General features: G+C 33.5%; 3 protein-coding genes and 1 long non-coding RNA gene across 6 annotated transcripts; all 4 read left to right on the plus strand.

Annotated features, from left to right (window-relative positions):
* The first annotated feature begins 68 nt into the window (after nt 1-68).
* Nucleotides 69-7,701, plus strand: Pi3k92e (phosphatidylinositol 3-kinase 92E). Its single transcript, XM_076900136.1, has 10 exons — nt 69-986; nt 1,918-2,376; nt 3,300-3,731; nt 3,837-4,267; nt 4,463-4,759; nt 4,879-5,157; nt 5,304-5,573; nt 5,714-6,028; nt 6,287-6,749; nt 6,867-7,701. The coding sequence occupies exons 1-10, from the start codon at nt 843-845 to the stop codon at nt 6,996-6,998; spliced, it is 3,222 nt and encodes a 1,073-aa protein (XP_076756251.1). The 5' UTR covers nt 69-842; the 3' UTR covers nt 6,999-7,701.
* Nucleotides 7,702-9,270: 1,569 nt separating this feature from the next.
* On the plus strand, nt 9,271-9,773 carry LOC143426603 (uncharacterized). Its single transcript, XR_013102172.1, has 2 exons — nt 9,271-9,512; nt 9,711-9,773. It is a non-coding gene; the product is annotated as an uncharacterized LOC143426603 (long non-coding RNA).
* On the plus strand, nt 9,757-14,841 carry LOC143426600 (protein white). 2 transcript variants are annotated; one of them, XM_076900173.1, is made up of 11 exons: nt 9,757-9,884; nt 10,225-10,501; nt 11,379-11,689; nt 11,826-12,024; nt 12,116-12,254; nt 12,835-13,165; nt 13,276-13,407; nt 13,498-13,726; nt 13,826-13,931; nt 14,075-14,246; nt 14,350-14,841. In XM_076900173.1, exons 1-11 carry the CDS (start codon nt 9,786-9,788, stop codon nt 14,458-14,460), a joined length of 2,106 nt encoding a protein of 701 aa, XP_076756288.1. In that variant the 5' UTR covers nt 9,757-9,785; the 3' UTR covers nt 14,461-14,841. The 2 variants fall into 2 exon arrangements, with proteins under 2 accessions (XP_076756288.1, XP_076756289.1); XM_076900174.1 differs by lacking the exon at nt 10,225-10,501 and having other exon boundaries at nt 9,766-9,884.
* A 2,717-nt stretch (nt 14,842-17,558) lies between these two features.
* Nucleotides 17,559-21,495, plus strand: LOC143426601 (protein scarlet-like). 2 transcript variants are annotated; one of them, XM_076900175.1, is made up of 14 exons: nt 17,559-17,708; nt 17,799-17,847; nt 17,961-18,010; nt 18,094-18,233; nt 18,350-18,520; nt 18,721-18,959; nt 19,038-19,227; nt 19,330-19,367; nt 19,456-19,576; nt 19,743-19,970; nt 20,465-20,600; nt 20,705-20,810; nt 21,004-21,104; nt 21,213-21,495. In XM_076900175.1, the coding sequence occupies exons 1-14, from the start codon at nt 17,609-17,611 to the stop codon at nt 21,386-21,388; spliced, it is 1,845 nt and encodes a 614-aa protein (XP_076756290.1). In that variant the 5' UTR covers nt 17,559-17,608; the 3' UTR covers nt 21,389-21,495. The 2 variants fall into 2 exon arrangements, with proteins under 2 accessions (XP_076756290.1, XP_076756291.1); XM_076900176.1 differs by having other exon boundaries at nt 19,468-19,576.
* The last annotated feature ends 473 nt before the right edge of the window (nt 21,496-21,968 follow it).

A 21,968-nucleotide genomic window follows, 5' to 3' on the forward strand; every position in this document is an offset into this window, starting at 1 on the left:
CAAAAACGATCCGACACTTCAGAAGACTCTTCCTGAAGGACGATGAGTTACTTAAATGGCAGCTGACTTAAACATAAACATGACAGATGGCGCGTGTGAAAGGCTGATGGGGTTTGTCCCTACACCGTTACAGGCGAATACGCAACTACATACTGAAAAGTAAACAATAAGAAATAGCGAAGAAGCTAAAGAACCAACATTACACAATTCAATCGAAAATGAGATCCAATAGAAAAAGAGATTAATTTCACTTTGATATACACATATGTACGATTTTGTACGTGTACGCGTGCGTTCATAGATATACGTAATGTGTTTGTGAAATAATGGCTGACTATAAGTAGAGTGTTATGGCACACACAGAGAAATGATTGTATGGATTTCGATTGTGATTTGTGTCGGACAAAATTACCTTCCGTGCTGAAGTAAATATTACTTAAAGATGTCGATATAAGTATTTATAATTTCATCCGATAACGATTGAATGTCCGAGCAAGTTCGCTAATTAATACGAATTTGAGGCCTTACTGAAATTCGGATTCGAATAACATTTACAATTGCGTCTACGTATGAACGTAACGATGAAAGAAAGAGATTCGTACTTAGAAAAGAAATGTTGATCGTGTGACTTGTTCTGTCTGTCATGCGACTCCTCATCGAGCGATTCGATAAACTTAAATTGTTCAGAGGAGAAGGAATACTTTCAATCGCGATGCGAAACACACGATGCATATCGTGTTTTTTTCTTGAATTAACCACGCTGGAGCTGTTCTCCTTTGTATGTTGTTGAATTGTTCGGCACATTATTGATAGAAGGAAGGGAAAGAAATTTATTTTACACAATGGTACACATACCAAGTGCGTATACTTACAATTTTTGGGCAAAGTCACCCACAGAAGTTGTCGAACTGACTTGTTTAATGCCAAATGGGGTCGTTATACCCTTAGAGTCTAATCGCAATATTACATTGGCTGAAATTAAAGAGGTGGGTATGTAAAGAAAATTTAGCAAAATATTCCAACAATAGTAAAATCATTGTTTTTCTTTTACGTGTATGTGTATGTTACAAGTTAAAGACAGGTACAATTTAAGACAGATCACCCGAATAACTCGCTTACTTTTTATGATGACAAAAATGAACTGGTTAAACTTGTTAGGTTTTGACGATCGTTGATGTTGCTAGTTTTTCGATAAATAGAGACATAAAGTATGTATAAAGGTCAATCCTGTTTTTTCTTTTAAATGGAATGATATGGCTTTTTACATACATTCTGATATTATTTTAAAATGAATATGTACAATAGTTTATATGTAGGTTAATCGTTTTAATTCTTTTAAATACTTCAAATGCTTTCACGTTTTCTTTAGTTGTTGATGATAATCTGTAGTTGATTGATAATAATCTGTACGATACTTGTTGTAAATGATAAAATCATATTCACTTTCTCTGCTACCATACAGCGTATTTTTGAAAAATAAATTCCATAAAAAGATATTTTGGTTTGTAGTGAAACAAATAATAGCACAGATCAATGTACAATGTGACTGAATGTTTGTTTATGTCTTATGACTCTAATTAATGATTACAAAACAGTGATACATTAACAGCTAGAAAAAATACATATTTCGAATTTAAACAAATTATTTTATTAAATATTTTCCATTGCAGTTGAATTTAAGTGTTATCGAATGACCTCCATATATTGTAAATGATTGTATGTTACATGTATATTCATCTCTGTCAGAATATAAACAAAAGACTGTATTCATTTAAGAAAACAGGATTGAAACCAAGCAAGTCTCAACTGATACACATTTTTACCATAAGACACAAGCGATTTAGGTGGTCTGGCTTAAATATCTCATCCTGTGTATGTATTGTGATATATAATAAATAGATTATTTAATTTACTTAGGATCTATGGGATGAAGCTAGTAAATATCCTCTTCATGGTACATTGAAAGATGCTCCTTCCTATGTATTCTCATGTATTAACTCTAATGCAGAAGTTGAAGAATTAAGAGATGAAACCAGGCGTTTATGCGATATAAAACCATTTTGTTCTGTGCTTAAAGTTATAGAGCGGGAAGGTGTCAAAAGTGATAGAAATTTAGATTCTCAAATTGGTCTTGTCATTGGAAAAGGATTACACGAATTTATAGCACTAAGAAACTCTGAAGTGAATGACTTCAGATGGAAAATGCGAGTTCTAGGAGATGAAGTTGCAATGGCAAGACAGAAAAAATCATGGATGGAAAAAGTACGTTACCAGTTTCCTACACGACTATCACCAACTGCCACTATACCAAAAAACATTGAATGTAGATTAAAAGATGGGAATATCGTTCTTGTCGCTAGATTTGAGAATACAGAGGTAAGGTAATAGACATTTTATTACTTTTATTTATATAAAAACATCAAAATTCATATACTTGCATAAAATTATTATTATTCAGAATTTAAATCGGTCAATGGGTAAACAACGACATTTTCAATTTACTGTAGTGGATATCTGTAAACTTTCACTTTTTCTAACAATTGAGCTCTTGATACGATTATGAAACGAGCAAGTTTCTTAAAGTTGATTTTTGTTCCCTTTACCATTAATATATTGGTTATTTTGGAAAACGTCAAACTTTTTTGATGTGATAATTTTGAATTCTATGATATGATTGTGTAAGAAGATTTAATAGATAAACATTTTAGTGAAATAGGTCGTATCCTACTCTTTGATAGTTAATTATAAATGAATAACATCTTGTTATTAACCGTTTCCACTTGGATATCCCCTCTGAGGGAACCATCAGCATTGATTAGTGATTAAGGAGGATAAACTTATTTCATCACAATTTTTTGAGAAACGCACGTTTCCCATTTAAATGGAAATTTTTTATAACTGGGAGATATTAGTAATAGAAACTATTGCTAAAACAGCAATACTTTAGTAGAGCAAAGTGTAAAGGGTTAATTATTGTCTGGGTGTTATGTTCGAGTGTTATATTTTCGAATTCTTATGAAGTGTTATGTTCTGTATAATTTGTAATTTTGAATTTAAATTCAGTTTCATTTGAAATTTTAAAAATATTCTGTCAAGAATTGATGGGAGATCAGTGTAACGAATTCACAATTTTAAATTAGCTCTAGTTAGTAAATTTTGAATCTGTTTCTGGTTTTTAATAGCCCCTTAAGATATTAACAAAATGAATAGAATAAAATCTGAAAGAAAAGAAGAAAGCTAAAGCTTTTTAATCCATTAAAGAACTGTTTAATTTAAGTATAATTGAAATTTAATTTTAGGCGGCCTTTACATTTCAAATATCACATACTACAACTCCATATCAATTACTGGTATCTATTTTAAATAAACGAGCAAACACATTGATGTCCAAAGGGCACCCAAATGATTTTACCCTGAAGGTTTGCGGACAAGAAGAATATTTAATAGGAGACTATCCATTAATACAATTTAGTTATATTCAAGATTGTCTAGCAAAAGACATTACTCCTACGTTAATTACTCTAAGCAGAGATAGTGTCTCCGTCGATCAGGAAAATACTGTAGAGAACGCTGAAGCAGATGCTTTACAGCGTACAAGGCCTTCATTCTCCACTTTAACTCTGCGCAAAAAGGGTAAACATGTGTCTGCTTGGAAAATAGAGGAGCCATTTGTTTTTACCGTCAATGCTATATCACGATTAAACTGTGATGCCGCCCATCGCACAGTTGAGGTATCAGCTCGACATCAGTCTGGCGAAAAAAGTTTTTATTATCATTTTGAATTAAATTTTAAACAGCTAATTCCTTTTTCTCTGTTAATTCTTGTTTATATATAGATCGGCCTCCAAGCTGGCCTTTTTCATGGTGGCAAATCGCTGTGTGAAAGCCAGAAAACTAAAGAAACTATTGTCAGCGCCGAGGGTAGTTGTGAATGGGAAGAAGCCTTAAGATTTGATATAAAAGTGCGGGATATCCCGCGAATGGCTAGGCTGTGCTTTGTTCTATATGAAATTAGTAAGACTGCAAAAGGACTGAAAAGTCGTAGACTAGTTAAAGATACAAAACAAGAGTTTTTTATAAATCCATTATGCTGGGCTAACACAACTATATATGACTTTAAGTCTCAATTAAAAACGGGTGCGATGACACTTTATACGTGGACGTATGCCGAGGACATGCAAAACGACGATCTTCTACATCCTCTTGGAACGGTAGTGTCAAATCCTCATATAGATAGAGCGGCTGCTTTAATGTTGACATTTCCGAAGTAAGTTTTGTTTTTCTTTTTCTTTTTTTCTCTTTCTTTCTCTCTTTTCTATATTTCTTTCTCTCTCTTCCTTCTTTCTTTCCTTTGTTTCTTCTCTTCCCTAAAGAATAATAATCTCCTTTTCTCTTCTACTTTTTGTAATCTTGACAATTCGAGCTATCTATCTGTCTATCTTTTGTATTCGGTCTCCGTTAGTTGGAATGAAAAAGAAAAATCCGTACTTTATCCGACGCCTGAGAAAATGGTAGAGTACGCGCGAAAATTACGAGAATCATCTGCCGAACGGTCGATTCAAGAAGAGCCTGATCAAGAATCTGATGTCGGTAAGCTTCAGCAACTTGAGCAGCTTCGATTATTAGCGGACAGAGATCCATTGCACGAGCTTCACGAGCAAGAACGAAAGATAATGTGGACATTAAGGCATCACTGTCTTGTTGAGATTCCCACGCTCTTAGCCAAGTTATTGCACTGCGTGGAATGGAATGATCATAGGTGAAAATCTAAATATATTTGAAGTACCAAATAATGATAGGAGTTATTTTAACGACGTCGAAATTTTTAATAGAAAAAGAGAACGTTTAAATCTACTTTCCGATTCTCGACGTATACAGGGAAGTAGCTGAAGCTACGGCGCTTGTGCAACAGTGGCCCAAATTACCCGTCGAAAAGGCGCTTGAATTATTGGATTACGCATACGCTGATCAAAACGTTCGAAGTTTTGCTGTACGTTGCTTAATGGACGTCAGCGACGAAGATTTGAGCCTTTATCTATTACAGTTGGTACAAGCGCTGAAACACGAAAATTATTTATCCTGCGATCTAACGGAATTTCTACTGAGACGTGCCCTCAATAATCGAAGAATCGGTCATTTTTTGTTCTGGCATCTAAGGTTTGTTTATATTTACTGCTGATGAAAACATTTTCCTTTGCAGTCACCTTCACCTGCTTTCTCATACTTGTTTATTTTGTAACAAGTATAAATAAGATACTTAATTTTTTTTCTCCATGTTCCTAATCGTCATTTTATTTTGCCAGATCAGAGATGCAAGTCGGGGCTGTATCCGTTCGTTTCGGCTTAATTTTAGAAGCCTATTGCAGGGGAAGTCAGCAGCACATGCGGTTGTTGTTTAAACAAATGGAATGTCTAGGCAAATTGAGAAGTGCTTCCGAGCAAATAAAACAGCGAAAAGATCGGAAAGCAGCGTTGCAAAATTTTCAGGAATTTATTCAAGAGCCCCACTGCCAGGAAGCATTGTCGAACGTCCTTAATCCGTTGGATCCAAGCTTTCGGTGGAATCGCATTAAGTAAGATTTAGTATTAAGATTGCACATTCATTACAATAAATTGTTGTTGTATAAATAACTTATTTATTCAATTTGATCTGCCAATATATGTATATATACATATATACATACATTAATCATCATACATTAATGATTTATAGAATCGAGAAATGTAGAGTAATGGATAGCAAAATGCGACCACTTTGGCTCGTTTTTGAAAATGCCGATCCATTCGGTGATGATGTCTACTTGATATTGAAACATGGGGATGACTTACGACAAGATATGCTTACGCTACAAATGCTACGAATCATGGACAAACTATGGAAAAGAGAGGGTTTGGATTTACGTATGAATCCTTACGGTTGCATATCAACGGAGAATAGAGTTGGCATGATCGAAGTGGTTTTAAACGCAGAAACAATTGCAAATATACAAAAGGAAAAGGGCACGTTTTCAGCAACTGCCGCTTTTAGGTATGTTTAAAGATGACTGTAGAAATTACTGTCTTTAAATGAATCTTGACCTCGTTCAGATGTATTCTAAAAGGTAATGAAATTTTTGTACCTTGAAAGAATTTTATTTGTCAGAAAAAGTGAGTAGTTATATTTTTCACAGAGGTAACGAGTCTTAATACATGAGCTTTAAAATATTTGGATGAAGTCAAATAATTATTGCAGAGTGTATGCTATACATTTCCTATTATCTTTTTCCTGTTTTATTTTTATCTATAGACGTGGTTCTCTACTTGCTTGGTTAAAAGATCATAATCATACCGACACAGCGTTGAATAGAGCCATTGAAGAATTTACTTTAAGTTGCGCTGGTTATTGTGTTGCCACGTATGTTCTTGGAATTGCGGATAGACATTCGGATAATATAATGGTAAAGAAAACCGGCCAACTGTTTCATGTTGACTTTGGACATATACTAGGACATTTTAAAGAGAAGTTTGGATTCAGACGTGAACGGGTGCCGTTCGTGTTGACCAATGATTTCGTGCATGTAATAAACAAGGGTCAAACGAAGAAAGGTCAAGCTGTTGAATTTCAACGATTTCAAAGTCATTGCGAACAAGCTTTTCTTGTTCTACGGCAACATGGAGGTCTGATATTATCTTTGTTCGCTATGATGATATCAACGGGATTACCCGAATTGTCATCAGAAAAAGATCTTAACTATCTAAGAGACACTTTGGTATGTTAATATATTTTTCTTCTTTTTCTTTGTCTTTGTCTGTTCATGAAATTGACAAAATTGAATTCTCCAACTTTTTCTAACTGCTTACGCATTAATTCGACTTTTCAACTGCAGGTGCTCGAGATGTCTGAAAGTGAGGCACAAAAACATTTTAGGAGCAAATTTGACGAAGCTCTTTGCAATTCGTGGAAAACTTCCTTAAATTGGGCTTCTCATAATATGTCGAAAAACAATAAAACAACATGAATAGAGATGAAATTAAATCAAGTGTACAGTAAATACGAAAAGGCCGTATAAGAGATGAAATAAACGAATAAGAGAAAACGAATGGAATGGAGCAAATGAATTCGAGTAGAATACTTGTACAATACACATGTAATGAGTGAGTGTCGTCGTATTAAAAATGTAAAATGTAAAATTTTCATCCAGAAAACATATTGAGCCTAAAGAAGAAATGCAAGGGTAAAAGTGAATTGTTAAGATGACTTCTCGTTGTTCACTATCAGCTGTTATATTTCTTTTGTTTAAACGAATGTGAGGACGCACGCACGTGCACAGAAAGAAAGAGAGTGAGAGCAAGAGAAAGAGAAAGAGAGAGAGAGAAATTTACGCACTTCACTTTCCTTCTTGTTTTTCTGTCACATTTAAACGGACAGGAAAACGAAGTGATATACGTACATAGTACATATCATTGGTTGACATCGGGAACGCGAAATCAAAAAGATTAAACACAAATTATACCGGTGTTTTTTTTTTCTAAAGAAATGTTTCAAGACATCCTTCTCTCTCGTTGCACTAGAAAACATGGTCGCACTATGTGCCATTTTACCAGCACGCTTATAATCACTCGATTGGAGTAAGGAATGTTCAAAGGGTTAAGGAAAGTACCTAGAAATCTCCGAATAATGAAATACCATTGTATCGATTATAATAAACGAAATTATTCTTCCTTAGTCTTTTTCAGTGTTGAAATATCTTTTCAGCTATGTAGTTTTTTTGTTACTTATTTAACAATCGAAGAAAAAATACGAATACGATAATTTAATAAAAGAGAGAAAAAGTTGAGTTCTACTTATTACATACATATGCACAATAAATATGTGTGTAAGACCGTATGTATGTACGTATGTAAAGGGTATTGCAATAAATGTGACAGATTTTTAAACTGGAATAAAAGTATGTGAAAGAGATTATGAAACGTGTTGAATGCCATTATTTATAGAATACTATTTACCCTAACTTTTGTTAACTTCCACGCACAATTTATACTTTATATCACGAATAATTTAGTGAATGTCATCTTTGAATTATAGTCTTATACTTGTTTCTACTTCAATAATTTTTTTGGATTCGTTTAAAGCTAGCGTATCATAAGATGAAATGACTAATGAACTTATTGTTTATTTAGGAAACAATTAATGAGTGCAGATTCATGAAATTATGTTTATAAATGAAATATATATATGATAGAGAGTAAAAGACGATTTACAGACTTATTATGTATATAATATTATGGATGTATATAACAGTTTATTTTTGTTTAAGTTTGTAAATGAAGTGCAAAGTAATGTTGCAATATAGATACTTTAAATTCATCCTTTTGCAAATTAAATTCATCCTTCTGCAAATAAAGTATGTGCTTCTACTTAAATTATACCATTTAAAAGAACACATCAATTAAGTGGTAAGAAATGTAAAATTTAATTCGAAAAGGATGAATTTTCAAATCCGATGGTAGGAAAGAAACGTATATACCTTCTGCCTGCAACTGGTGTCTTGCAGCTTTAACAACAACTCATAGGGGGCAGTAGACGCATGTTCGTAATCGTTTGTGAGAGCGCGCAGGTTCCGCGTTAAGTGGATAATCCTGCATATCTAAACAGACAAGTTTATTACATTTCCGAATAGCGTATTGTTCAGTTGTAATACAATTTCAATAGTACAGAACCTTTCCATTTGTTTCGAGTGAATGTTAAAGATAAATAGGTACGATAAAAGATTTCAAGCGGGTCAAGAAACTTAGTACTTGAGAAGTTAAGAAGTTAAGAAACTTCAACCCTTCTACATTACAATTATTGAGAATAATACCAGTGAAATGATAAATATTTTTTCTTAAACGAATGAAGCGTACTGTAACACTAGTGATACCAATGAAAATGAATATGTAAATACGTATTGAATATATTAATAAAAAGGTATTGAATATCCAATTTTTGTTCCAAGTCGAATTCACCTAAACGCTGTACGGGTTTTGAACGTACGAACGTACGAACAGAGAAAGCGAAGGAGAATAATGAAACATATGTACGTACCATATAGAAACATGATAATGTATACATACAAGGGCATCGTGTGGATTTTTTACTGAGTTATTAGTCGATTCGCGTTTCCGATAAGCTCCTGGTCGAGTCGCGTTACATAAGTTGACAAAGCGGTGGCACAAGAACGGCGACGGGAGATGGGATAGGCGGCAGAAAATGGCGAGGGAGGTGGAAGACAGACGCAATCCGAGACTTTTATGCACTCCGTTTGTGTGACTACCTTACACCTAAATTATATCTTATCGTCATGTGCCGAGTTGAACACGTCCAATTGTATAATTCGGAAAACCGTTGCTATTCCTTACGGCGGTTGCTCGATTGTTAAAACAAGCTACAAAAGTGATACTGTGCACAGGGAAAAATTACGCGTGTACTACACATCTCCGTTTATTCTAACGTTCTCGTTCCTTCTGCTGAGTTTCTGAAAAGGAAATTAATTGTAAGGATCAAGGAAACTGTATTTAGATATCGCTGTAATGTTTGATGGAATCCTAAACAAAAGATTATCGACTAAAGCCATATCACTATCGCGATATCTATAAAATATAATTAATAGAACATGCAACATTGATAAGTGAAAAAATTAACCTGATCGATCACGATTTTATTTATACTCTTGCATATGCTCGATGCTGAGGAACGATTCGAAGGAAACTTGAAAGTTAGAAGTCGATTAAGTTGATTGAGAATTGAATTGGAAATCAAGTTGAAAATGACCGCTACAGACGAGACCGAACCGTTAATTTCATCAAAAAGTTCGACTGCTCGTGAAAATAAACTACAAACAGTCTCGTACGATGCCATTTCTTTGGTAAGCAACATTAATATCAAGTGGTCCTCTGAGCATTTTTTATGTGCCTTGGTTCATTTAATTCTTGAAACATTGATGATCGTGTAGGTACAGATACACAAACACACTTACATGACTTGCCTGATTCTTGTATAATTATCTCATCTAAAGTAAAATCTTATGGATTCTCGTTTTAAAGGATACTTCGTCAATGGTTGATTCTGTATTAATGTAATTTTAAAAGCAAGCAGTGGAAACAAAATTGGTAGAAAAAATTTTCAGTTTCCTAAGATTACTTTTGCAAAGTATTTACTTTTGCCTTATGCTTCTGTTCCACTTGTATGGTCTCGTTTAATTATAGGAAGGAAGTGAAAGAAATGCGACATCGTGTAGAACGGATTACGATGTGACGTCGTTTAAGTTAAAACCCATTTTACGTTCCACTTGTACAGTGAGAACGCCGTTGATAACAACAGTGATACCTGTGTCTACGAATTCCGCTAGGAATACCGAAAATGAATCAATTACATATACATGGAGTGATTTGAACGTATACGCTGCTAGAATGAACGAGAAACCATGGGAGATGTTCTTCAAAAGAAAGAAACCGATCGAACGGAAACATCTATTGAAAGACGGTACGGATAGAATATGCATAATTTAATATATTGCATGCGAACGCGGTTTTCCACGTTTTTGAACGTGTAGCGGGTGAAACCAATTTTTTCGCGTGCTAATTCAGGGGCGAGTCAAGACAAGTGAAGGCTTTAAGCGATACAAATTTCATACTTAAACAAAAAGAAAGTGCAACTTTGAGATCATAAATTTTACATTTTGTCTTTAAATTTGTACGATTACTTTATGCAGGGTTTTTTGAACATTTTCGGTAATTTCCAAAATCTTTAAGTTGAGGTATTTTAAGACCTTGAAGCCCTATGTAGCTGCTTAATTCGTCCCTCATTAACTCGTTAATTTACGAATGTTATTGATGCGAAGAAACCTAACTCTGAAAACAAAAGATTTACTGCTGTCCATCACGTAACTGAAATTACAGTCGCCGCTTTCAATGTTTATTTTCTTCCAAACTGTGATCACAGTCTCCCGCTTGCAATGTGTTTTAGTAAAAAGCGAGCGAAATAAGTCTTGTGTCAGAATTTAAAAAATATTTTAAACCTTTAACCACAGCAAACTGAGACGCACCAGTCGTATTATACGGTAGGAATTCATTCGCGATGTACATCGTGAACAGTAAAACTTATTAGGTGTACATTTTTGAGAAAGTATATTCAAATAATCAAAACACTGAAACAATGTTATTCATTTCTTTGTGTTTTGCATTGTTGTATTGCAATTTTTCTAAACGCCTTCAGGCGTCTACAGTATTACAAGCGTAAATTTTTCAAGCGCCATTATGCGTTAATAATAGTCAAAGGATTGAAAAAGAAGTCACTTGACTCGAATCTGAATATAACAACAATATGGATGTAAACATGATATTGCTTTACTTGCTTGCAGTGTGTGGTGTAGCATATCCAGGTGAACTATTGGTAATTATGGGATCATCGGGTGCTGGTAAAACAACGTTATTGAATGCTCTGACTTTTCGCTCGAGTCGTGGGGTAACTGTATCCGGTGTAATGGCTGCCAATGGACGAAGATTATCATCCACGATGTTAACATCGAGAACCGCGTATGTACAACAGGATGATCTATTCGTTGGCACCTTGACGGTTAGAGAACATCTCGTCTTTCAAGCTATGGTGCGCATGGATCGAGGAATACCTATGGATCAGAGAATTGATCGAGTACAGCAAGTAATTAATGAGGTATATACATTGGAAAATAGTAAGCTTGATAAGTTGTTGTATAAGTTTTTTTTTTTTAAGATTTGTCCAATAGTTCTCTTTTCCTATTTTTCTTTCGCATGAGTGTATTTTTCTTTTCCTTTTCTTCGTATTTCAGCTTGCTCTGACCAAATGTAAAAATACGGTGATCGGTCAACCTGGAAGAATTAAAGGGCTTTCTGGAGGTGAAATGAAAAGATTGTCGTTCGCTTCAGAAGTTCTTACTGACCCACCGTTAATGTTCTGCGATGAGCCAACATCGGGGCTTGACTCTTTTATGGCCAATCAAGTGGTATCCGTGTTGAAGACGTTAGCCGGTAAGTGGACGATACAAGTATGTATATTGAAGTGTAAATAATTGAGATTAGCTGTAAGGAAAATTGATGAAGCATAAACGCGATGCCGTAGCGCGTGGCAAGACGGTTATTGCTACGCTGCATCAACCATCATCGGAGCTATTCGCTCTTTTCGATAGAATTTTATTGATGGCCGAAGGAAGAGTAGCTTTTATGGGTACAACATCGCAGGCTTGTACTTTCTTTGAGACGTAAGTAATCTGTAGATACATAATATGTATAAATACAGTATTGGCACTCACCTCTTTACAAATCAAATACTACTACTCAAATAGTTTATTTAAAAAAAGAAATTACCAATTCATAATTATCAGGTCAGTACATATGAATAAGAAAACGCAAATATATCGATTTTTTAAAAAAATCTAACTATCTTCAAGTCATCTTTAAGTCATTAACAGTTGATATAGCAGAACTATTATGTATGTATGTAATAAATTATATTTACATACATACTGTTAATTATAAAATAATTAATTATATAATATTTACTAATTTTAATGAATTGGTAAATAATTTTAAATAAATATCTGTAGCTTTTTGAACGAGGTTTTTGATATCTTACCATCTATTTTGCATTTGATGTTTTCTTTTTTTAAATAAACTATTTCGGTAGTAGTCTTTGATTTGTAAAAGGGTGAATTTGATTTACAAAAGGATGAATTTGATTTACAAAGGGGTGAATTTAAAGTGCGAATACTGTAAATGCGTAAATACGTATAAACATTTTTTCAATAGATACCAGTTAATGTGATTAAACGATACTTTCAGACTTGGTGCTGCTTGTCCTAGTAATTACAATCCGGCCGATTTCTTTATTCAAATGCTAGCGGTAGTTCCAGGACAGGAGATATCCTGTCGTCATGCGATAAATACCGTGTGTGACGCCTTTCAAAAGAGCGAACATGGCATGAAGATCGCGTTAGAAGCTGAAGCGATAACTGATGAATACATAGATTCGCTGCGAGATTCGAAGTACTCCAAAACTCGGTCACCATACAAAGCAAGTTGGTGCGAACAATTTCGCGCGGTACTTTGGCGTTCTTGGTTGTCGGTCATTAAGGAACCGATCCTGATCAAAGTTCGCTTGTTACAAACTGTCGTAGGTATTATATATACGTACACGTACATATACGTTGTGCATATGTATGTAAACAGTATCTCTCTTCCAATTACTTTGTCAAAAATAATAAACTTTGCCGTTTGTGCTAGATGGTATCTCTCTTGATCGGAGTCGTTTATTTTAATCAAAAATTAGACCAAGACGGGGTAATGAACATAAATGGTGCTTTGTTTATATTTCTTACCAACATGACTTTCCAAAATGTATTCGCTGTAATCAATGTATGTAACGTTATCTTTTCATGTAAAGATAAAAACTAAGGCTATATTATTGATACCTATGTATCTGTATATATTATTTGCATTCTGCAGGTTTTCTGTGCAGAATTGCCGATATTTTTACGGGAACATCGAAACGGTATGTATCGTACCGATGTGTATTTCTTATGCAAAACGCTCGCTGAAGCTCCAATCTTCGTTGCTGTACCGCTTCTCTTCACGATCATTGTTTATCCCATGATTGGACTGTATCCGGGAATCGATCACTTTTTCGTTACCGCTGGTATTGTTGCTCTTATCGCAAACGTTTCAACGTCCTTCGGTATGTTCTCCATTACTTCTAATACCATTCTATTACCTTGAGGTAGTTCTACCAGTTACTATTGTTTCTATAAATATTTTCATTTGCAATGTTTTACAGGCTATTTGATATCCTGTATTAGTAACAACTTATCTATGGCATTATCTATCGGACCACCGGTAATAATACCGTTCTTGTTATTTGGTGGATTCTTTCTCAACACGGCGTAAGAACGAATAACATTCAGTATTTTAAACGCGATATACTTATGTACACCATGTATTTTATTCGGTTCATGTGGTTTATCTAGAAGTGTAGGTATACAATTTGTGTACTTGTATCTTTATACATACAGTAAGAATCTTACAGGTCCGTACCATTTTATTTCGAATGGTTCTCTTACTTATCTTGGTTTCGTTACGGTAACGAAGCTCTCCTTATCAATCAGTGGTCGGAAGTGGAGACTATAACATGTACTAGGAGCAATGCGACTTGCCCGAAAACTGGTCGAATGGTATTGCAAACGTTCAATTTTAAGCAGGTTTGTGACACATAAGTACATACACGTATGCATATGTTTCTATTATTTTATCATTTTGAAGATAAATTATATTTTACTTCTTATAAATAAGACATAATTTCAGGAACATTTCTGGATAGATATCGGATGTCTTTTCTGCTTAATTATTGCATTTCGTTTTTTGGCGTTCCTTGCTTTGCTGGCAAAAACACGACGTAACTCCAAACAAAGATAGGGAAAAGAAGAGAATTAAAATGTTACCATGTGTATTTAGTAAGCACTGCCGTTACTATGTACCAACTTTTTCCTCTCTGTATAAATACATATATATGTGTGCCTACTATGCGTGGTTTGTAAATTGACACCAGGCGAGAGGAATCGTGTGTCTATATACTCGTGTTTCTTTTACTTTTCCAAAGAGGGCTGTGGCCTAATTCCACACTGATTAATTATACTCACATTCCATCGGGGTGCCAATTTGTCAGTCACGCACAGCATATACATACTATGTACAATGCATACACAAATATCGATATTTCATTTTAATATTTTCGTAACTCTTGTACTACTTTACCAAACAATTAAAGATATTTTTTTATTTATTCAAGTATATAAATTAGAGTATTATATTTATAGATAGAAAGTATACCTGTATACTTAGATTGTACAGTCCTAATGTTTCCCTTCAATCTACAAAATTAACTATAATGATTAATGTTAACTTCTCGTTGTACGTAAAACATGTTCAGATTTAAAAAGTTCCTTCTCCCTTAATCCTTCATTAATCGACAGTTCCAATGATCATCGGCAATCGTCAATAAAGATTCGTATCTCTATTTTTTTTATTTATTTTTGTCACTGATGATTCTTAATAATAATTATACCTTTATAATAACGTAAAAATGAATACACAAGAAATGAAGTTATATTTTAAATGTTTAAAGTTCGCTTTTTTTAAGAACTAATAGAAAATCAATTATCGTAACAAGAGAAGTCCTCTGACATCTAGACGTGACTGAAAGAGTTAATCATTATTCTCTATAATGATTGAAATCGTATACATTTACTGTTATGAAACAAAGAAATTAAAAGAAAATTAAAAAAAGATATGGATAAGAAAGTGTGATGAAAAAGGAAAAGAGGGGTAGAGAAGAAGAGAAAGAGAAAGAGAGAGGAAAAGGAGAAAGAGAAAGAAAGAGGAAGAGAAGAGAGAGAGAGAGAAAGAAGAAAGAGAGAGAGAGAGAGAGAGGAATAGCCAAGATCTGGGTTTGTTGTTTCAGTACTTCCTGCTGTCTCTTGTGGATCACAGGCGGTGGATACAGGGCATCAGATATATCCTGGTTGACCACCCTTCCAACCATAGAGTCTGGTATCATTAACAAACCGGTTGTTATTCATACTGTGCGGGTTCGTAGTCGTAGAAAAGTACAAATCCATACGAAACATAGTATATAGCATTTACACGCGTGGGAATATAATAGTATTCATTTTAAATAATGTTTCAACTTAAACGTACTTAGCCGTAAATTTGAAAATCTGAATGTAAAATTTATAGTTTATTTTAAATCACCTATACCTATATATATCTACGTGTACGATACCTATATGTAAATATGTACGTCTTCGTAAGTAGAAAACTCCAGAAAGAAAGTCGGAAAGGTATAACAAATTTTTTAGATTTATGATAGCTCTTGTGAAATGATAATGTTATGAATTCTTTATATGGTTATGTATCTACTGCATGACAAATTAATGTTTAAAATAGGCGGAAATGAAAAGAACAGTTTGAGGCATTTGTAACACAATATAATCTTAACGGTGTTACTGACCAGCTCGACAACTGATTAAAATGAAGAATAAATATATTCTTATCGAATCTTGAACCCCCTGTGTACATGCATATGGGTAAGGAATTCCTACGACATACTATGTACAAAAATCCTTGTACGGGGTACGTATAAGGTTTCCGTCTACAGTTACTATCTATACCTAAGCTGGTTTCCCTATCGTATTTTTTGGTTTCCGTTCATTGCATATTAATTTATCGATGCATATATGTTTATATGTACATAGTAATTCAGTACTGTGCAGCACGCATAGACTTTTTACGTACAGTTATACTTTGTTGGTATATAATATATACCAAAGTTATATAATATACACCAATTATATACCAAAGTGGTATATAATATACACCAATACACTTTAAAGTTGAATTACATTCACCCTTTTGTAAACCAAATTCACACTTTTGCAAATTAAATTCACACTTTTTCAAATTAAATTCACACTTTTTCAAATCAAATTTTATATGCAAAAGGGTGAATTTAAAGTACCAATACTCTATAGTATCCTATCTTAGCAGAAACATTTTAGCCTATCATATTTATACATTCTTGAATCATTCTTGTTGCGTTCATTTTTAAGATACACCTACAACGAATCATATGACTATAATGCGATATTCAATCGTAAAAGTTTCAGTTTTCAACATTATTACTCATACAAGGGGACTTCCGTAGATCGTTCGAGGGTTTGGAAAATAAAGTTGACCTTTATGGGTTAACCAATAAAAGAATTATATAATAACATAAAAATATGATCCCTTTGAAATCATTCAACTTTTCTCTGAAACATCTTTTACTACAGCTACACAGGATAATAGTTACATCATAATAATAAAATCAGGTAAGGCACCCTTATTATTTTAAATTTTACTAAGATTCTTAACAATTTAGCACTAAACTCTCTAGTAAACTATTAGAAATAATGAAAAATCCATTCAAACAGTTTCATTAATCGCATTAAAGAGAACTGAGCATTAAATTTCCACTGTTCTTTCTTTTTCTCCTGTGTTCAAACCGTTTTAAGGACAACTGTGCCGCGAAATTTGTTTAGCCCGACAAGAGTGCCGCGGTGAAAAAGTTTGAGAATCATTGGTTTAAAGGATCTACCTTATATGTATACGTTACAAGCTGTTTTATTCAACCGAAAGTGCACAAGAATGCAGAACACGTGTATATGTGTACGAGTCAGGTGAGGACGGAACAGTGGTAACCGCGTCACAGCGAGTTCAGTAACAACTTTACTTGCGAAGTAGCTTGGTTCCGTCGACTAATCATATATGTATGTATGCACATATATAATTAAAAATATATCGTAAAATAAGTTTAAAGTCAAATTTATAAGTTGGGTGACAGTTAATTTATATAAAACACGAAAGAACGGAAGATTGACTGAAAAATATATCTGATCTAAAAAAAAAATGATATAACGTTTGCAAACATGCAACTACAGTGTGCTTATTGATCACGATGCATCATTTATGTTTCAAAAAAGATCGATGGTCTCATAAGGATCAGACCAATCTCACGGAAGAGGAAATGAATTATTCGGACAGTGTGACACTTTCGTGGAGAGATCTGTCGGTATACGCAGTAAATCGTGGACGTAAAACTGTCAACAAGCAACTAATTGACAATGGTATGTAATTTCACTTTTGTAAGAAGCCAGTGTTACAGAATAAATATTCATTTTGTTAAATTATTATCCGACAATATTCTTCGATTTCAGTGCGGGGTGTAGCGAAACCTGGTGATTTAACAGCGATAATCGGTGCGAGGTAAAATCTTCTAAAATAACAAATTTTTAAGAAAGATATCATCGAGTGAATAAATAAAATATTTTTTTCTGCATTTCTTTTTTTCTTCATTTATCATTTTTCTTTCATTTTAGTGGAGCTGGTAAGAGTTCGTTGATGGCTGCGCTAGCTTTTCGCACCGGACGTAAGTGTATTTTAAATATATATCTATACTTTATATGTGTGGTAATTTTTAATTTACAATTAATATTATTCGGTCTTTTGTAGCCGAAATTTTAGTTAGTGGCGACATACGAGCTAATGGAATACCAATCGATTCATCTTATATGATGCGAAACAGTGGTTATATGCATCAAGAAGATATGTTTGTCCCATCGATGACGGTGATCGAACATCTCTGGTTTATGGTATACATATATATGGATAGATAGATATTGTAGATATTCTCTTCGTTTTCTTTTTCTCCCTTCTACCATATTACTCCTGTTCTTCTATTTCTGCTCGAATTTTGCTTGTGTTACAGGCTCGAATGAAACTCGATGGAAGAATAAAAGTATCGGATATTGAAAAAAAAATCAGCGATTTATTAAAAGATGTTGGCTTATTGAGTTTTCGCGACGTACGTATTAATAGTGGTATCGACAGCAAACCACTATCTGGTGGTGAAAAGAAAAGATTGGCTTTTGCCACGGAAGTACGATTACAATTATATTTTCTTTATCGTAGTTTATACGTTTTCTATTTTACATCCTTATTACACTATTCCTGATCTTCTCTTCTCTTTTTTCCCTTTTTCGTTAGATTTTTCGTTAGATTATCCCTCGGCATCCATTTATATTATTATATATTCCGTATACATTTTGTATTCACAAAATTTCAATGGATTTTTTCTAGTTGTTAGCAGATCCAAAGGTGCTATTCTTGGACGAACCGACAACTGGACAGGATTCCCATTCAGCTAATTGTCTGATTGCTCAGTTAAAATGTTTCGCACTGAAAGGACGTACAGTATTATGTACTATACACCAACCAAGTTCTGCCATATTCAATACTTTCGACCAAATAATTTTAATTGCCGACGGACGAGTTGCATTTGCGGGTGGGATCGATCAGACATTAAGATTTTTTGCAAGGTATATTTTAAATAGATAGTCACTTTCTCGTCTAATTAAACTAGCTGATTTTGATTGTTGATTTCACCATTAATTAAGTCAAGGATACGAATGTCCACGGAATTACAATCCTGCTGATTTCCTGATAGCGACTGTTGCCATGGGTTCGAAAACTGAGCACGGCGAAGAAGTAGCCAAAAAAATATGCGATGCTTTTTTAACTAGCGAAGCATCGAATGAAATCGATCGAACTTTGATGATGCAGATTCAGCTGATGCAGTCTTTGAAAGTAAACTTGTTTCATTTCTTTCTCTCGACTTCAAATGATACCTATTTGTAAATGTTGCAACAGACGTTCGATATTATATATTTTCTTTATTCATTATTCTAGTTACCATCCAGTTTGATTTTTGATAATAAATCAGTTGCGTGAGTATTCGATAAAATTTCAAATATAGCCACCGTTTAACCATTGTGCTGTGCATGTACATGTATACGTTACGTTTATTCGTTCAAGTTCTCGATATAGGAGGAACAAAACACGATACTGTTCACAGCTTTATTGGTTGTTCTATCGAGATTTCCTGCAAGTATTAAGAGATCCATCGGTGCAAATAATCAGAATATTTCAAAAAATGGTAAGTGATTCTATAAAAGAAAAATTACGTTCCTGGAAATTAAGAGTAATACAATTTTCAGCAACAGAAATTCCGATTGAATTATAGGAAATTAATATTCTTTAAATAATAAGGTTCATATTAACAGTACATTGTAGGATTAATATAAAATTGAAACATTTGACAGAGTATAGCAGCTACTGCCGGTTTATGTTTCATGGGTTCTGTAAATCTTAATCAACTCGGGATACAAGCTACACAAGGTGTCATTTTTATCTTGGTATCCGAGAATGCATTTTTTCCAATGTATGCTACATTAGCTCTGATACCACAAGAATTACCACTTGTTCGAAGAGAGTACCGAACTGGAATGTATCCAATTTATCTGTACTATATTGCACGCGTACTTTCTTTGGCAAGTATATAATCGATAATACATACGATAGATTATGAACAAAGGAACTAATAGATCATTACTTATAATACTTAGTGACTGTGAATATATGATAACTAAAATGGTTGTACAGTCTAATACTTGAATATTACAATTAAATACTCTTGAATAATCTGATTAGACATATGCATGTGTGTTTCCTTAAAATATTTTTAAATAATTCATAAAAGTAAATAATTCATAATGAATGAAATGGATTTCCAACAAATTCATTATGCATAATATTGTGTCAAATTTGTATAAACATATAATATTTATATATCTTAACTTTAATCTCTATGGCTTGCAATAACGCCCGCCCAATGTTGCCCAATTTTATTTGTCATTATTTGTGATGGCCGAGCATTAAAAAAAATATCCGTATTAATCACTTAGTTTATAACATTCCTTCGTTAAATACCTTCACAATTTTATATCAAAGGAAAGTATTATCGAAACGAATGAAAAAGTTTCAGATACCTGGTTTGATAGTGGAGCCATTGTTATTTACTACGATTTTATACTGGTTAGCAGGATTACGGAATAACATTGAAACATTTTGGTCAACGTTACTTGTAATTCTTCTTACCATAAACGTATCGACGGCATGTGGTAAAACTTTACACAATTAATTTCTATATCACTAATAATGAGATGGAGAAATTAGAGAACAATTTGAGCAGAATTGTACAAACATTAACATAAATATATTTCAGGATGTTTCTTTTCAACTGTATTTGAGAACGTTCCATTAGCGATGGCATATTTGGTACCCTTCGATTATATTCTTATGATTACGATGGGGCCCTTCCTTAATCTAGGGTATTTTTACTTATTTTAACTTGTACTATCTAGGTAGTAAAAAGAAAAGAAGAAAGTTCAAATATAATATAAATTAATTAAGTATGATGGTGAAATTAAATGCTTTGGCGAGTTTAAGAAAGTGACAAGGAAATGTACTTAGGAATGTAGATGGAGAGAAAGAGAAAAAAAATTAAAAAAATGTACTTTCTAGATCATTACCACTATACATACGATGGGTGAAATATATTTCCTGGTTACTACACTCTACTGAAACGCTTACGATTCTTCAATGGAATGGTGTGCATAATATATGTAAGTTTTATTCTGCCATTCTGTGTAAATTTATAAATAGATATCTACCTCAATATAGTACAACAGTCTCTATAGAAATTTCTGTATAAAGTTATATAATATTTTCAGCTTGCGAAACAACTGATCCTGAACTGCCGTGTATCACTGAAGGAGTCGGTGTTCTGCGTTACTATGATTTTGACGAAAGTAATTATTGGCTGGATCTGATGTTAATGGTTGTTATTTACATTGTATTTCATATTCTTGCTTGTGTATGCCTTTGGAATCGTTGCAAGTGGAAATAAGGATATATTATACCATCCTTCATACACATGTGGATAAACTTATGCAAACTTTTGCTACAAAAAATTGGTGATTACCTTGACATGGTAACCGTTGATCACTGCTGTTGTCACTTATGTTATTACTGGTGTCTTAATTTTTTATACTATTATTGTCAATTTATGTTCTATACAATTGCTTTTCACGATGAATGTAATAATAGCTACATTTTTTACAAGTCAGAGTTATACATTTATATTTCTAAACTATTTATTTTATAATAAATGCGCATAGCATTATTTAATGAATTGATATATCGATAAATGAATTCTTCTTTAGGCTTTATCGACTTCGGTAATTAAACTAAATATTTCCTAAATGATGTGTTCTATATTACAGAGGGCACCACAAGACCTATGCCTTTTTTCGCACGATCGGTATTTCAGAGAACAGAATATAAAGTCCCTTAAAATGGTTCATTATGTATTTCATTTGTGATGATATATATATGTGTACTGCGTCTGGAATGACAAATGCATGTACTTCTTCTATGGTAGGAGATCTATTTTATATCTCGTTTGCGGTAATAGTATCGTCATCGAC

Source organism: Xylocopa sonorina, chromosome 9 (assembly GCF_050948175.1).
Source record: "Xylocopa sonorina isolate GNS202 chromosome 9, iyXylSono1_principal, whole genome shotgun sequence".
In the NCBI taxonomy this organism is placed as follows: domain Eukaryota; kingdom Metazoa; phylum Arthropoda; class Insecta; order Hymenoptera; family Apidae; genus Xylocopa; species Xylocopa sonorina.

Excerpts from the sequence above, each read along its gene's own strand:
- Pi3k92e (XM_076900136.1), top strand. The coding sequence starts at position 843 with ATGGTACACATACCAAGTGCGTATACTTACAATTTTTGGGCAAAGTCA. Across the intron at positions 2,377-3,299 it reads CTAGATTTGAGAATACAGAG|GCGGCCTTTACATTTCAAAT; the intron begins GTAAGGTAATAG and ends ATTTAATTTTAG. Across the intron at positions 4,268-4,462 it reads TTAATGTTGACATTTCCGAA|TTGGAATGAAAAAGAAAAAT; the intron begins GTAAGTTTTGTT and ends GGTCTCCGTTAG.
- LOC143426600 (XM_076900173.1), top strand. The coding sequence starts at position 9,786 with ATGACCGCTACAGACGAGACCGAACCGTTAATTTCATCAAAAAGTTCG. Across the intron at positions 13,166-13,275 it reads TTCGCTTGTTACAAACTGTC|ATGGTATCTCTCTTGATCGG; the intron begins GTAGGTATTATA and ends CGTTTGTGCTAG. Across the intron at positions 14,247-14,349 it reads AAACGTTCAATTTTAAGCAG|GAACATTTCTGGATAGATAT; the intron begins GTTTGTGACACA and ends ACATAATTTCAG.
- LOC143426601 (XM_076900175.1), top strand. The coding sequence starts at position 17,609 with ATGAATTATTCGGACAGTGTGACACTTTCGTGGAGAGATCTGTCGGTA. Across the intron at positions 17,709-17,798 it reads CAAGCAACTAATTGACAATG|TGCGGGGTGTAGCGAAACCT; the intron begins GTATGTAATTTC and ends CTTCGATTTCAG. Across the intron at positions 18,521-18,720 it reads GATTGGCTTTTGCCACGGAA|TTGTTAGCAGATCCAAAGGT; the intron begins GTACGATTACAA and ends GATTTTTTCTAG.